This window comes from Ustilaginoidea virens, chromosome 3 (genome assembly GCF_000687475.1).
Source record: "Ustilaginoidea virens chromosome 3, complete sequence".
Lineage (NCBI taxonomy): Eukaryota > Fungi > Ascomycota > Sordariomycetes > Hypocreales > Clavicipitaceae > Ustilaginoidea > Ustilaginoidea virens.
Window position 1 is genome coordinate 4,420,868 of NC_057318.1, and position 15,666 is coordinate 4,436,533.

At 54.2% G+C, this 15,666-nt stretch overlaps 6 protein-coding genes across 6 annotated transcripts; 3 read left to right on the forward strand and 3 right to left on the reverse strand.

Moving 5' to 3' along the window:
- Positions 1 to 466: 466 nt before the first annotated feature.
- UV8b_04097 (uncharacterized protein) lies at positions 467 to 2,778 on the reverse strand (the record flags this gene model as incomplete). The annotated part of the gene is made up of 4 exons (XM_043141595.1): positions 467 to 796; positions 891 to 1,658; positions 1,764 to 2,486; positions 2,719 to 2,778. The coding sequence occupies 4 exons, from the start codon at positions 2,776 to 2,778 to the stop codon at positions 467 to 469; spliced, it is 1,881 nt and encodes a 626-aa protein (XP_042997529.1).
- A 3,934-nt stretch (positions 2,779 to 6,712) lies between these two features.
- UV8b_04098 (uncharacterized protein) lies at positions 6,713 to 8,032 on the forward strand (the record flags this gene model as incomplete). Its single annotated transcript, XM_043141596.1, has 1 exon — positions 6,713 to 8,032. One exon carries the CDS (start codon positions 6,713 to 6,715, stop codon positions 8,030 to 8,032), a length of 1,320 nt encoding a protein of 439 aa, XP_042997530.1.
- Positions 8,033 to 8,453: 421 nt separating this feature from the next.
- Positions 8,454 to 9,039, forward strand: UV8b_04099 (uncharacterized protein; the record flags this gene model as incomplete). Its single annotated transcript, XM_043141597.1, has 3 exons — positions 8,454 to 8,477; positions 8,540 to 8,640; positions 8,757 to 9,039. 3 exons carry the CDS (start codon positions 8,454 to 8,456, stop codon positions 9,037 to 9,039), a joined length of 408 nt encoding a protein of 135 aa, XP_042997531.1.
- Positions 9,040 to 9,354: 315 nt separating this feature from the next.
- On the reverse strand, positions 9,355 to 10,336 carry UV8b_04100 (uncharacterized protein; the record flags this gene model as incomplete). The annotated part of the gene is made up of 2 exons (XM_043141598.1): positions 9,355 to 9,989; positions 10,114 to 10,336. 2 exons carry the CDS (start codon positions 10,334 to 10,336, stop codon positions 9,355 to 9,357), a joined length of 858 nt encoding a protein of 285 aa, XP_042997532.1.
- Positions 10,337 to 10,860: 524 nt separating this feature from the next.
- UV8b_04101 (uncharacterized protein) lies at positions 10,861 to 12,150 on the forward strand (the record flags this gene model as incomplete). The annotated part of the gene is made up of 2 exons (XM_043141599.1): positions 10,861 to 10,980; positions 11,146 to 12,150. 2 exons carry the CDS (start codon positions 10,861 to 10,863, stop codon positions 12,148 to 12,150), a joined length of 1,125 nt encoding a protein of 374 aa, XP_042997533.1.
- Positions 12,151 to 12,564: 414 nt separating this feature from the next.
- UV8b_04102 (uncharacterized protein) lies at positions 12,565 to 13,820 on the reverse strand (the record flags this gene model as incomplete). Its single annotated transcript, XM_043141600.1, has 3 exons — positions 12,565 to 12,683; positions 12,783 to 13,348; positions 13,426 to 13,820. The coding sequence occupies 3 exons, from the start codon at positions 13,818 to 13,820 to the stop codon at positions 12,565 to 12,567; spliced, it is 1,080 nt and encodes a 359-aa protein (XP_042997534.1).
- Positions 13,821 to 15,666: the final 1,846 nt, after the last annotated feature.

Sequence of the window (15,666 nt, forward strand, 5' to 3'; positions counted from 1 at the left end):
CACTGCACGTCTGCCGACTTACGGAGTACCTACCGGGTACCTGGCACCGCCACAGCCAGGTGGGCCCAAGTCCACCTCACGCTGATTGGTGCTGTGCAGACTTTGCCCAGCTCAGAAGTTCCTGAAATAATGTTATCGACCTTGGGCCAAAATAGTGGGGTTATAGGAGCGTTGATTTCTTCCATGCAAAATTAATTCTGCCCCACTTCTGGACATAGTCATTCTGTCCTTCAACAGTCCGCACGGGGTACGGATACGGAGTAGGAACTTTCTTCGTGCAAATACAGCCGTCGCCCTTTCGGTTGCACCCAACGCCGGCGCTATACCCTATTCCCTGAGCCAACTATCCAAGACCACATGCAGTTTACGCAATCACATTTATAGGACGTCCTCCCGAAGAAAAGAAGACGAGAAGACGAGAAAATAGATCCTTTCCATCATGCAGCTTCCGAACATGCTCTCTCATCTACAGCTGCAACCACTTCCTTAAGGTCCAATCGTCAACCATGTTCGAATTCTCCACAGCCTTCATCATAAGCGCCTGCGTTTGTCGCTGCAACACCTTCATGTGCATTGCTTCCTGCTGCTGTAGCGCTTCCATGGATGGCTCTGCCACACCAGATGTACCCGTCCCTGGTGCAGATGGGTCCGGCGGGATCGCCACATTTGCTGGGCTCGCCATCCCTGGTGCCTGCAAGGTTTCGCCCGTGGTCGCGGCCTCGGTCGAAGCTGGATTATGCGGACTGCTCTTCAGCCGATCTCGCAGAATGAGCATCGACGGCATCCGAACGTTGAGCTATAGCGAGAACATACGTCAGGATTGGGAATTGACCGGGGGGGTTAATTGGGTGGTCATCGCATCTTTGACTCAACTCCGGCAGCACACTCACCTGTGAAAGCATATTGCCATACCGCACGCCTAAGCCGTTTCCGATGGCTTTCAAGCGCCCTTTGACCCATGTTCTTTGCGAGTCGGTAAGGTAATCTTGGCCTTGAATGCAACTGAGTGGCCAGAGCAGAAAGTACCCAGCCAAACTCTTCTCGGACGAATCCTCTCCGCAGCCAAACACCGAATGAGAAGCACTGTCGCGCAGGTGCTTTCGTTTGTCGAATGTACCCATCTGGTATGGCACAGAGGCAATGACGAGCGCGACCAGCTCCACCACCGTTCTCGCTGTGGAAGCATACTCCGACGTCGTTCGATAATCAGCCGGGAAATTGATCCACGCAGTGAGCCGGATGGTCAGAGACGCCAGCACAATGCGCAGGCAGCGCATGACGTTCCAAAGGTTGACGCTCCACAAGTCTCCGTATCTGTCGATCCGACCAGGAAACACCTCCGCCTTGGAGTAGTCGCATTTTGGATTATAAGGTTCCCAAGCCACTGTTTTCCAATCGTACTGGTCGGGTAGTTGCTCCAGCCAGACCACAATTTCCTTGTCGAGAGACTTGCATACTTGCATTTTTTCCTTGACCAGCTTCGTGTTGTCGGGAGAACGGGCAACGGTGGCGAGAAGATTGTTGATTTCGGATTTCAGCTCTCCGACGCGGCTGCTAAGTTGCAGGAATTCCACGTGGTATTCATCACTAATGGGATCCTTTACCCACCAGTCTACATCAAGAGGTGGAGCCTTTCCAGTACTGAGGGAGTGTATAATCTTTGCCCCCGGGGTAGTTGATGCTGTTAGCATCGTTGCCAGTCTTTGGGTGTGGGGGGGGGGGTGGGCGCGGCATGTTTGTTTGCCCATATCCAAGCAGCTCACCATTTGCGTACGGACAGAAGTAAACATGTCCAGCCCGATCTTGGACTGCAGCTGCTCACGTCCTCGAGCCTTGACGAGTTCGATAGCGCCCTCAGTATGCGAACTCCAGGCGAACATTCCCAGCGTTTTCGCAGAAATGTTTTCGAACAGACCCAGGAGCAGAATAGCCGCCAGTGTTTCATCTCGCTTCATCAAGACGGGATCCTTCAGGGCAGAGAAGGTGGAGGCTAGCGCTTTCGTGTAGAATCCCAACGCCTGCTTGTCAAAGTCGTTGCCAGTGCCGACGCGATTGCCGAGAGAAGCCAGGGCGCAAGCTTTGAAAGCATAGAAGAATTGAGGGGAATTAGATTTCTGCCTCAGCAAAGGAACTACAAACTCCAAAAAGCCCCGGTTCGTCGGCAGATTTTGACGAGGAATAAGGACGTAGTTGGAGATGAAATGACATGACGCTAGTTCGTCGGCAGACAACTGAGGGTGAGGTAGGAGGCGTTTGGTACCGGCTGCAGTGGATGTCCTTGACTTGGAATCCTCTGATGGTTTGTCCGTGTCCTTGTCGGTCTTGGGGGCTATACGTTTTGTCGCAGACGGTGAAGCTTTGCTTTGCTCGGATGGGCCATTCCTTCCGGTCGCTGGAAGTGGAGGCGAGGGATGAATGTCTCGATACCCAGGGCAATCGCACCGTATCTTGACGCATTGCTTGCAAGTCGGCCATGTGCGGTCACACTGAAGATTCGGTCAATTAGCATTTGCAGCGGGCAGCTGAAACTGCCTCTTTTGTCTCAATTCCCCCTTTTTTTTTCCATACAAGTACGGAGTAAGTGTGGGAGCATCGCTGGCTGAACTTGGACTTGGACTTGGGGCCGGGGAATTGGCGCAAGAGACTGCTGAATCGCAGTTGTCCGCGATTGACGGCACCAAGACAAAGACAAGGACACGACGTCAGGCCAAAACATACCTTGATTCTCCTGATTCTGCACATCTGGCAGCCCCGCAAGTGTTTGGCAGCATGTCCCATGACGACGAAGATTCACACGACGGTACCAGATTCTGGCTGAACGGTTTCGACAAGACGTGGGGCATTTTCAAAGCGGTTTGAGCTTATGAAAAAAGAAGAAGAAGAAGAAGAAGTAGAAGAAGAAGAAGAAGAAGAAAATGAAGAACAACAAGAGCAAGGACAAGGACAAGGACAAGGCAAAGAAGAACCAGAAGGCATTTTGAGCCAGGCATTTACCTACCAGCTGCAACGGCTGCCACCTAAAAAGTTGCCGTGGCAGGCACGTCCTATGCAGGTGTGGGGCAGATTGATTGTTCCCGTTTCCATAACCTCACCTGGCTTGGTTTGGTTTAGTATGTTTTGTCGCACACCCCTCACCCCCTGCCCACATGCACCCTTCCGTTGGACTCGGCACTTGCTAATGTACGTCATCACCTATGGTGGGTAGGTATTTATTCGACATTCTCCTGCAGTAAGGATAATGCACAGATGCACAGATACTCCAGGGTGTTTGTAGCTCGCCCCGAAAAGCCATCCTGAAGCAAAAGGAAAAATAATAAATAAACAAAAGCAAAATAAAAACAAAATAAAACAAAATCATACGAAAGAAACAATGGGTAAATTGCATTGCAACCCAGATACCTACCTATTTATAGTAGCATGTCTCGATCAATTACAACATGTGATGCGATGCGCCCTACAATGCGAATATCGCTCTGTCCTAAATAGTATTGTCAGGATGAAGATCAGCAGCCATCGTCTCATATACCGCATGTGATTCGCGTGATGCCGCGTGCCTGGGGCCTTGACTCTACACCTCATCCATCCCAACCCAGAATCAAGCTTCCGGGCTGGGTTGCTTGCTATTGGCTGCCTGATTATGCTTTTGGCTCAAAAATGCCGCGGCTCAGCAAGACAGCAGTTGATAGTGCTGCTGCGGTTTAGAGTGATGCACAGTACCAGGCCTAATGTGGTAGGTAACGTATGCTGCAGGTGCTTTTATGCACGTATGTACCGAGATACAGCACGGGTGACGGTTTGCGTGGTGCATCCTGGGGAGGGAGGGGATGAAAAAAAAAAAAAAAAAAAAACCTCGGTCAGAACTGCAGACTTGAAAACTAGTAGAGATATTAGATGCCGCTGATTAGCATGATATATTAAGGTTTAAATAATAAATGCAAAATGTTCTTTTTCGCCGACTTGTCTCGTAGTGGTCATGCAGCCGCTAGATGATGGACCGGCAGGGTCCGATAGCGCACAAGCACGTGCTCGCTTACGCTGCCCCCAGCCTCTTTGCCAAGTGGGGCCCGCAACAGCCCAACTTTCAACGTGTTACATGTAGGCCCCTGCCGAGGTCGCAGGATACAGGATACAGAATACAGGATACAGGATACAGGATACAGGTTACAGGTTTAACAGCTCTGGAGGTTACATCAGGTCCTCGACCACATGAAGGACCCTGGAGAATGCAGGCGTTGAAGGAAACTCGACGCTGCCAGCAACCTACCTCCTAAATCAACGTACGAGATTCGATCCCCTTCCTCTCGGTTGATTGCCCTGGGCTGGGTTCGCTCTGTTTTGATTCTCTCCTCTGCATCGTCAGTCTGCTGACTAATTTCTCGAGCAGGAACGAAACAGTCAAAAGTTCAGACTCCAGACTTCAGACTCCAGACTCTCAAGACCCGGGCGGATAACAAACTGCTCACCCCTGGCAAGGCTGTGATTGTGATTATAATCTCGGCAGTGGCACGTGTATCAAATTCGCCGCCCGTAGCTTTGAGCCGCAGGCCACGAGCCTGGTGCCATGGGTTGGTGAAAACATGCTTGCTTGATGCGCTGCAATGGCTGCAACGGGTCTGACTCTTGTGAGCGTTTTGGCACAGCCAAAACAAAGAACAGGCAACGGGGTTTTTATTAAATTGCTCAATCTGGCGACAAGGTTCCGGCTTGCTCCCTTGCCGACAGGGTTGAAATTGCTCACACGCGGCCGCGGTGGGGAGAAAGTGAGACGCCGACACCTGCTCTGGTAATAGTCAAGCAAAGACCCCCTTGGCATCGTGGTGAGAACAATGCCAAAACTCTACCATCTTCGCGATGGGAGCATGGCTTAGCCTTGCAGCAGGTGACTTTTCCTCAAGTTTGCATCCTTTCCCTCCCATCCTACTGTCCAGCATCGAGTCTACAGAGTTTGGGTGTATGACAGCACGACGAATCGACATTAAAAGACATGGTCCATCATGTCCGAAGCCCCCAAATGCAAGATGAGCCTGCCGTGTCCTCGGGGTAAAATTCGGAACCCTAAGATTACTTCGTCGCCGATCTTGACGCACGCAGATCAAACGGCTGTTACCGAACCGCAGCAGCAGCAGCAACACGGCAAGCAAACCGTCTACCGGCAGTAAACGGCGAACGGCGGCCGAGTCTGTTTATCCAAGTCACGGGTGTCTACCACGATGGAAAGCCTCGAGTCTCGTCGTCACTCGGGTAGGCTGTGAAGCACGAGATTGCACTCACAGCCACTGTTTAGGCAATGGCGCCCAAGGGTTACTACGGTGATGCCTCCGACATTACGAGTCCTCGACCATGCCCATCATATGGCAATGGCATGAATCACCTGCCTCGTATCTGTTAGGGTGGGGCGCAAACACATATTGTCCGAATTTACTTCACCAGACGACATCGACACCGGACGTTCTCCACACGTTGTATCGGCAAACCTCGAGCCAACTGATCGACTGACCTTGCACTATCCCTTTCCCAACCTCGGAGGCTGGGAAGGATTTTGACCGGTTGTTCAATTACATATCATATTGGGAACCCCCACCTCCAAGCTCATTGTGCGGAAACTAAGCCCCTTGGATATGAAACGCGCAACCCTGTTACCCTGTTGCAACAAACGTCCACCATGGGCCAGGCAGCATCCATCCTGCATGACGCAGCCTAGAGACGGCCACGGAGCTGAGAGGGAGTGTTTTCTTTTAATTTTTTTTTATTTTTTTTATTTTTTTTTTTTTTGCCCAAAGCTGCAGATATCCTTGCCCGCAAGTCATGGTCAACTGCAACTTCGAAAACAGCCGTGACAACGAAGCCATGAATCTTGTGCACAAATCGTTTCCCTCTTTATCGTGCGGATGCAGTCTATCAGGTCATTTGGCCGGCCATGGATACACCGGGCTTTGAATTAAGTAATGTACCTTAGGTTATGTACCTGAGGTATCAAAGCGCCGTGCTCCGTACTGAAGGTGTATGTAGATGATTTGGCGTCGATAAGCCTTTTACCCTATATGATGTGGCTTGGCTGCTACGATACGCTGCTATTCCATCTTTCAGTCGTGACGGAGCACTAACAGCCTGCTCCATTGACGCCCCTCCTACCTCTACCTAGTGCCGGGGCTCTCCTTAACTACTCCGTACTGTGCAGCACTGTACTCCGTACCTAGGTAGCAAGTACCGTTGACCCCGTCTGTGAGCTGACTGCCGACACTTAGCAGGGCTTACGGGTCGGGTCAACTTAGGTTAGGTACTTTCTACTGGTGCGGAGTTAGCTTGCCTCTCGGTCCCCCGTATAGAATCCCTTTGGGATTAGTTCCTAGCGTGCATCGAAAAAATTCCCCAAAATCACATCCACCTGAAGCGTCTTCGTCTCGTCATCTCGACGACCTGAATCTGCTCGAATCGGACCAGGAAGGAAGTAACCCGACCTTTATACGCACCAACTCAATCACAAGCAAACCGCCTTGCGGATATTCGTCTCGCTCCAGCTTGGCCACATGGGCGGTGCGCCGGAGACCGTCAACCCCAACTGTCGGCAATAATCCATCCCCCTTGCGACGCTCGCAGCCGCCCAGTAACCGCCGTCAAAGTGGCTACACCAGCTACGTTGCGGTTATCCGCACGGATATCCAAGAAACGCAAGCTATGCAGTCGAGGCGGTTCCGACGTCTGTCGGGTCGCGATGCGACATTACGGCACAGTCAACACGGCCGATCAACCGCCATCGCCTGAACCAGCTCAGCTAAAGCCCTCGAGCAATGCCTTGGGGCGGCCATTGGCAAACTCGACGAGTGGAACCAAGCCGTCGTCGTCGGATGCGTTTGCGAGAGCTCAGCGCTACGTCCCTTCGGTTTTGCTTCCTCGTGAAGCCGCCTGCTCGCCCACCGTGCACAAGATCCACGTCCTCGGCGAAGACGCGAGGTCCAAATTCATCGCCCATGCTCTCTCGAGCGTTTACGACTCGGTAGAGATGATTGGATGGAAAACTCGTCCATTCTCGTCGCCGTCAGAATCGTCAAAGTACGGAAATATCGAAAAGACCAGACCAGGCAGTCGACGGACCACGTCCGTCGTCGCACGCAACTTGGCGGCTCGGGAAGACGCCCCGGCGCAGAGCGATGGCCCTGACATACACCAGCTTGTGGTCACGGGATATGGCTACGAAGCTGCCAAGGCATTGGAGACGGTCAAGGATCGACTCGACGACAACGCAACCGTGTGCCTGATGAACGACGGTCTCGGCGTTTTGGAAGATGTCCGGACGAGAATATTTCAAGGGGCGCACGAGGCTCCCAACTTTTTGCTCGGTCACATGAGCCACCGTCTGGCGTTCAACAGACGATACGACGCCGTTGCGCGACTGAGGGGAGGTCAGACCAGGCTAACATATGCCGAAGCACCACGAGTGCGCCTCGAGGACGCGCAAAAGGTCGAATCACGGCCCAACTTTGTCCGGTCGCTGGCACGAGCCAAGGATCTCAAGTCCAGCTTCAATACGTACGATCAGTGGCTGCGTTTCAAGTTGCCGGCCGTCATATTCGACTCGGTGGTCGAGCCGGTGTGCGTTCTTCTGGACATGCCCTACCACGGGCTGCTGCAAAACCGGGCTGCCCAGCGGACCATGTACCGTCTGCTGCGCGAGATCCTCCTTGTCCTCGAGGACATGCCCGAACTGAAAAACTCGACAGTCATCAGAGACTACCTCCACAGCCAAGGCGTCCAAAAGTTTCTGTACAACAGGATCATGTCGAAGCGGTCGAACCCGAGCCAGCTGGTGAGGCGGATCCAACACGGGCTGCCGACGGATGTTGAATACCTGAATGGCTACTTTATCCGTCGCGGCCGGAGTCTGGGCATCAATCTTCCCATGAATGTCATGATGCGAGACATGATCAAGGCGAAGCACTCTCAGTCGATTGAGCAACTGAACTCGTACATCCCCGTAGAGGAGACGTCGGTGCCAAGCCACCTGGCATTCCAGTATCGGACAACACGTGGATAGGTGCGGGCATGTGACAAACACAAAAGAGTCCCTTTTCTTCTTTCTTCGTCTTCGTCTCCTGCTGTTTCTTCTTCCTCATGTAATGAGAACGTAAAGGCACCTGGCCTGCCCTTTTTTAGCATAGCATTGGCGATGGGGTTTTTTTTTCGATCGATTAAAGTCTCTCATGGTGACCGCATTTTTACTTTGCTCCCAAGCCGCCTGATGGTGTAGCTGTCCGATACTTGAGAAGCAGATGGATGCTACGAGTTTGCTCTTTTACTCTTTTCCTCGCAGGAGCAAGGAGCAAAGAGCAAAGAGCAAGAGGCTGGCTCACGTGATGCGGAGTTTGATCTATGTCTGCCCCTCCCCCTCCATCTTCCTGGGAAGAAGCTGCGTCCAACGACGAGGCTACATTTCACATTTCACATTTCAACCCAAGATGGATGATTCGGAGCTCGAGCAAGTATGCGCCAATGATGCCCCCGTTTGAATCATTCGCAGCTTACCCAAGCTCCCGGAACGCAGATTCGGAAAGCCCGCTTGGAGCAGCTCAAGGCCCAGTCTGGCGCCGGCGGTGGCGGCCCGTCCTCTCTGTCCCGCGGCCAAGACCAAGACGGCCAAAAACAGTACGACGCAGCCCCGTTTCCCTCGCCCATCTTTTCTTTCTCTTGCGGCCCGAAATAAACTAATGCGTTAATGGGGATTTTTTTTTTCTTCCCCTCCTTTCCCATCGAAAATAAAGACAGCAAGATGAGGCCCGTCAACACATCTTGAACCAGATTCTTCACCCCGAAGCGGCCGACCGTCTCGGCAGAATCCGACTCGTCAAGGAGCAGCGCGCCGCGGATGTCGAGAACCGACTCATCGCGCTGGCGCAGACGGGCCAGCTAAGGCAGAAGGTTACGGAAACCCAGCTGAAGGAGCTGTTGAGCGCCGTGGCCGACAACAAGGAGCAAGAGAAGATTGTGGTCAGTCGACGGAAGGGGTGGGATGACGACGACGACGACGAGCTGCTGGGTTTGTGAGGCGCAGAGAAGATTTTACTATACCACGGGGGGTTTTTTTTTTGCTTGTACACCATGTCGGAGCGTCTTGCAGAATGAGCATGTCGATTTGTCACGAAACTTGGGTTGCGCAACTATCCGGTCGAGGGGTGTGGGTGATGGTATCGGCGGAATTGATGGGAGGCAACTTTTGCCACGCTGAAACATGTCTGTACGAGCCAATTGAGCCATTCGAGCCATTCGAGCCATTCGCTGGAGCAATACACACATGGAGAAAGGCTGCAGGTCGAGCAAGCCGATAGGTACGTGCTCTGCTATCCTCGCGCCCCCTGTGCCTCAGCCCTGTTCTCGAAGCCTCTTCCTCTCCTCCCTTTCCCTCCTCCGTATCGCCCTCAGATCTGGCGGCTGCTCGATCCGCAGCTCCCGCCGCAAATCCTCGACGGGGCGCTCCAGCTGCTCTTCCCAAAACACATTGATGATTTCCTTGCTCCTGGAGCCGTTGCGCAGCGCCCACGGCAGATAGATATCCCAGAACCTCTTCCGTTCCCGCGACTTCATCGTCGCCGCGGCAAACATGCTCAGCCCAGGCATGGGCAGCCCCGTGTTGGCCCACTCAAAGGCCTTGAGGGCGATTTCACCCTCGCGAACGACGGGCAGGCCGGTGATTGCGTGGTAGAAGTCGTGGCACTCGCGGTACCGCTGCATGACGTAGGCGCATTCCTCGTCGTCGATGTAGCGCGTGCCGGAGCGCGTGTCGGGCGAGACGCCTTCGCGGTCGAGCCAGGACACGTAGGCGCGGCCGACTGTGCCCGGCGGGAGGGACCGCAGGTACGGCAGGGACAAGGTCTCCGAGGTGACTCTGGGCCGGGCGCGGAGGATGCGGCGGCCGGTCGGGTCTGCTAGCATGGCGTCACGGAGGCGGTAGATGAAGTACGGCGTTGCGGTGGATTCGCCGACGGCGGCGACGAGGTCTGGCAAGGGCCCGGACAGGTCAGAAGGAAAACCCAGAGGAAAACAAGAGCAAGCGCGCGGCATTAGGGGGGGGGGGGGGGGGGGGGGGGGGAATGAAAAAAAAAAAAAAAGCACACAACGTACCGGCTCGGTAGGGGTTTAGCAGCGCCATGACGCTCGACCCGATGGCCATGCTGAGGCGCTCGACTCTGGTGAGAGGCACATGACCGGGATAGCTGGGCGGCGGTCGGTTGAGGACGGAGAAGTGCTTTGGTTGCGAGGAGGACGGGCGGGATGCGCAGCTTGGGCAGGCGAGGATGCGGACGGCGTGGAGAGTGGAGGGCCATCTTTTGCGCACGACGTCCATGGCGGCCGGTATGAGTTGAACGGGGGCAAGCAATGGGATTTCATCTGATCTGATCTCAAGCTGGGCATGGGAAGACAAGTCGGGGTGATGCCATCGAAACGAGAAGCCAGGCACGCAGTACAGTACGAGTAGGAGTGCTCCGCACGGAGTCCAGCAGTGCCAAACGATTGTTTCTTTTCTGCCCCACCTTTAGCCGCGGCGTGCCCCTCTCTGACTGGACGGCACAGCTTGGCGTCAGACTCGGCAATATCTTCTCCAAACTTTTGACCGACGGCAAAAGGCGTCATGAGGACGAGGCCTACTCGATGAAGAAGAAAGCGCCGACTTGGCTGCCCAGTGCGACGCCCCTGCTTTGCAGCACCAGGCCCAGACTGTTGTTGTTGAAAGCGCAGCACACTTGGACGCCGTCTGCCATGGCCACTTGAGCGACCCTTTGAGAAGCTGTCTTCCTCGTGGCGACCGCACCGCACCGCACCGCACCTCACCCCACGCCGAACGGCACCTCTCGCCGAGCTGGCCAAGCCATGGAGTCGATCCAGCGTCTGCTCGAATGGGCAACGGAAAAAGGCGTCGTTATCGACGGCATGGGACCCCGGCCACTTCCCGGACGCGGCATCGGCATCGTGGCCACCCGAGATTTGAAGGTGAGGCTTTCCTTTTTCCAAACCCATCCGTCCCGGTTGCCCAATCGACAGCCAAGCCATGATATCCATCCAAAGAAGAAGAAGAAGAAGAAGAAAACCACGTTGCCTGTCGCGTCAAACTAACAAAGTGCACCACACAAACATGATACACGCAAAATCAAACAGAAAGATGAAGACATTCTAACCGTCCCAGTCTGCCTGCTGAGATCCCTCGCCAACACGCCCGCGCACGTCACCCGCAGTCTCAACGGCGCAACCACCCACGCCGTCCTCGCCACGTCCCTCTGCCTCGAGACCGGCGCCGAATTCGCCATCTGGAGGGCCGTCCTCCCCACCCGACGCGAGATACGCACCTGCATGCCGCTCAGCTGGCCCCCCCAGCTGCAGAACCTGCTCCCCCCCGCGGCCAGACGCCTCCTCGACCGGCAGCGCGCCAAGTTCGACCGCGACTGGGCCCTGGCGTCGGCGGCGCACCCCTCGCTCCGCCGGCCAGACTTCCTCTATGCCTGGCTCCTGGTCAACAGCCGGACCTTCTACCACACCACCCCTCTGACCGAGACGCTCCCCAGGGAGGACCACATGGTGCTGCAGCCCGTCGCCGACCTGTTCAACCATTCGCCCCTGCTCGGGTGCAGGGTGGCCTTTGACGCGGCCTGCTTCACCATCACCACGACGCACGCCCACCGCGAGGGCGACGAGCTGTTCATCCGCTACGGCGCCCACAGCAACGACTTCCTCCTCGTCGAGTACGGCTTCACGCTGCCCGGCGCCGCCAACCCGTGCGACGAGGTTTGCCTCGACCCGTATCTGTGCCCGCTGCTGTCTGCCCAGCAGCGCGAGCAGCTCGAGGAGGTGGGGTTCTGGGGTAAATACATGCTCGACTCGGAGACGGCTTGCTACCGGACGCAGATTGCCCTGCGGGTGCTCTGCCTGTCGGATCACCGCTGGAGAGACGTCCTGGACGGAGTGCGCGACGAGGACGAGGACAAAGCTGCAGCAGGCAGGGAGCTGCTCGCCGTGCTGGCGCGGTGCCAAGACGATGTCGGGTGCAAACTGAGGCAACTGGGTCGGTGTGAAGCTGGAACTGAAGCTATGAGAGGTGCTCTGAGGCAGAGGTGGCTGCAAATCAACGAGTTGGTAAATAGTACAACGCTGCGGCTGCAGCAATAACTTTCTTCTTCTTCTTCTTCTTCTACTTCTGCTGCGAATGTCCATCATCAAACCAGTCGGCTTGCTCACGTCACGTTGCCGCATCCCGCATGCCCACTGCCTTTCGAGATTTCGTCAAGTCTCGTTCAAAATAAGTTTACTCAATCGACGCTTCTTAGCGCCAGTATCCGTTGCAACCTGATCCGTTGGTTATATATGATATACATGTTGTGCAGCAGTAAGCAAGACCAGACAGACTCCTGGAAACGTCTTGCGTCGTCTGTACCGAAATGTACGCGGTTTCTCCCCCCCCCCTCCCCCCTCCCCTTTCCCTTCGTTTTTTTCGGTCCTTTCTCCATCCGCACCTCTACAGACAAGACATGCCCTCGAAATTTCAACTTCCTCCGGACCAATTGATCACCTACCGGGAGCTCTTCACTCTGGTCGAGGTCGCTTAGCTCCGTGAGGATTGCCCCAGTCACCACTCCCTCCTCCCCCTTGATTCTGTCCAAAGCCAAAGCCGGCTCCAAAGTTGGGAGCCATACCCTGGAAGCCTGAGAAGAGTCAGCATGGACGACCGGACGGGACACACGCACAATGACCCCGAAAGAGAAAGAAAAGAAAAAGCAAGGAGAGAGGAAGTGCCGGCTTACCAGGCATTCCGCCACCCATGCCCATCATGCCCATGTTTGCTGGCATTCCCATGGGCATTCCGCCCATTGGCCCCATTCCCATCATGTTGCCTCCGCCTCGGTTGCCTCGCATGCCAGCAGGGCCACCGCGCATGCCGCCGCCCATCATGTTTCCGCGGTTGTTGAAGCCAAAGTTTCCGCCGCCCATGGGCCCATTGAACCCGCCGCCCATGTTGCTGTTGAATCCCATGTTGCTGCTGTTGTTGTTGAAGTTGCGGTTGGGGTTGTTCAGGTTGTAATTGTTTTGATTCATGTTTCCTCGATTGATGCCGAAGCCACCACGACCACGGAACCCGCCGCTGTAATTGCCACGTTCATTGTATGGCGCTGCTGGCGTGGTTCGTGGTTGCTGGTCTTTGCCTCTCGCGGGTGCGTCTTTTGGTAACGTCTTGAAAGGATTCATGCTCGCGTTCCAGTATGATGTCGACAGTTTTTTGGCCGCCTGCCCACCATCCGACGCTAGCTTATCCATGAAGCGCTTCGCGGCTGTCGCGGCTTGGCGGGATTCGAGTTCAACATACACTTGCCTGCAACTGCGGGTCAGTCCCGAGGGTGGTTTCGCCACGTGATGCAACGACAGGAACAGCGCAACGATCAATCTTACCCTTTGCTCTTCCCGTTGACCTTGTGTTCACTAAACGTCAGCTCCTTGACTTCGTCTTCGCACTCTGCCTTGCGCATCCAACCACGGATATCGTCATCGGTTGTCCACCAGTTGAGCTCGGAAATCATGATGGCAGCTGTTGAATTTGAGTCCACTGGGCGATGGTCTTCCTCTGGTTTTCGCTTCGTCCCGTGATGAATGCTTTCTTCTTCACTTTTCACAGGGTGACTGTCGCGGTTCTGACAGTTGCCGTCCGTTTCGACATGAGCGGCATTTGGTTCTTCTTGTACATGCTGGTCACCTTCGTTACGTTCATTGCTCCCTTGCTCCTCTGGCTGCGGCTGCTCGTTCGTGGCATCACCGTAAAAGTCGATTTCAAAGTCTGCCTCCGCCATTTCGGGCAAAGAAAAAAAAAGGAGGCAGGTAGATTTTTATAGACAGGGCGTGATCGAAGCGAATGACCAACGGCAGATGAAATCGGCTCGCTGCTGGCGCTGATGGACCCTATGCTATGGGAGGGACTGTGTTTGGTCTTGGAAAAATGTGTCTATTAGTGATCAACTTGCGTGAATAACTAACCGAGATGCTGAGGACATGTTAAATACAGATAACTTGTTGGCCGATGCAACGAAAGCCGGACGAAGGCGAAGAAGCGCAGCGGCAATATGAGAAAAGACTGGAAATAAAATAAAAAAAAAGAAAGAAAAAGAAAGAAAAAAGACAAGAGATAAAGGCGACGAAACGAAAAGAAGAGAAAAGCAGGAACAGCAGTGACAGAAGATTGCAAGAAGCTTGCCGATACGTACAATGTACTCGTCAAATAGTATAGGGAATAAAACAACCAGATCAAAACTGGATAAGGGCTTCTTCTCGTGCCCGGAAGTCTTCACGCTCTTCCTTCCCTCCCAACAATGAAAGCCGAGACGCAGACTCCGTGTCTGGCGCTGTACAGGCAACGCGGATCAAGTTTGACAGGCCAACAAGATGTGATAACGCCGCGACCGCCTAGCATGAACAAGACGGCCCATGAAAAGTCAGGTTCGCCTATGCCAGCTCTCTCTCAAGGAAGACAGTTCCTCAAATAACGATCCCCGGCGGCTTGAGTCCAGTCGACTCAAACGCTCGATGTAACGACGCTGCAAAATGTGAGGCTCGGGCGATGAGATGTGTCCAAACCAATGACGACCGAAGCCGTCTCTGAGATGCAGAAACTCCTGGTCGAAAGTGCGGGCTGCTGGCAAGCGATTCTCGTGCAAGGCGGCGGAGGAAGAGAGAGGTGAGTGAGTGCAAGCTAAGATTTGGCAAGGCTCCACGTCCACGGCACCGACGAGAAACTCGAGACAAAGCGTCTCAGGACAGGGATCCACACCTGCACCTTCGCACCTTCCTCACTTCTGTTACATGTTTACGGAGTATATAGGAGGTTCTCTGACCGGCACCGGAGCATTAATGTTCCGGATCGCTCAAGCATTTGCACATTTCTGTCTCGACAGCTCCTAAACACTCGATTCAATTTTGGGTCTGAACTGGCTAACTCGACCCATTTCGAAATCCAGCGATCCCCCGGCATGATGTACGTACTTTGCATGTCATCCCCCCCATCTTGTCTAGCTACCTAGGTAGTTTTCTATTTCCTAGTGCGCACCTGCATACAGGCACGAGTCTCTCCATCAACTCGAACCTGTTGTTGCCTGGATGGAATGGTTGACGGTTTGCACAGAAGAGGCGACGTCTTTGCCAACGTCCAGTAACCATCGCACACATTCACGAAACCATTCATCCTCGCCAAGGCTCCGATGCCGCTGACTCATAAATCAAGACTTGACGCGGCCTATGTAATATACTTGACCACTTAATATTCTTGGCCACTTAATATACTTGACCACTTGGTTGTTCTCACCACGTCAGGCGAAGCAAGCCGTAGAATGCGAGTAGGTCTTATACTCTACGACTTGAGCCAGCATCTGAAGATATAGCTCATGTGATCCCGGAACATCCCTTGAAGCTGGATTTTCCCCACCGCAATCGCTCCCTTCCCTTCATGAGCGTATGCAATCTCGGCTTCAGCTCAGTTGTCTCCACGGTTCGCGCTATCGCAGAACCCTTGCTTGGCTTGAACCAAGGACATTCATCGACCTGTAGTTCAATTTTGAGAATCACATGTTGGCGTGGGCCTTGCATCGGCGTGAGCGGCAATGCTGACATCAAACATCAAAGGTCATTCCTACTAGTTGAGGCTCC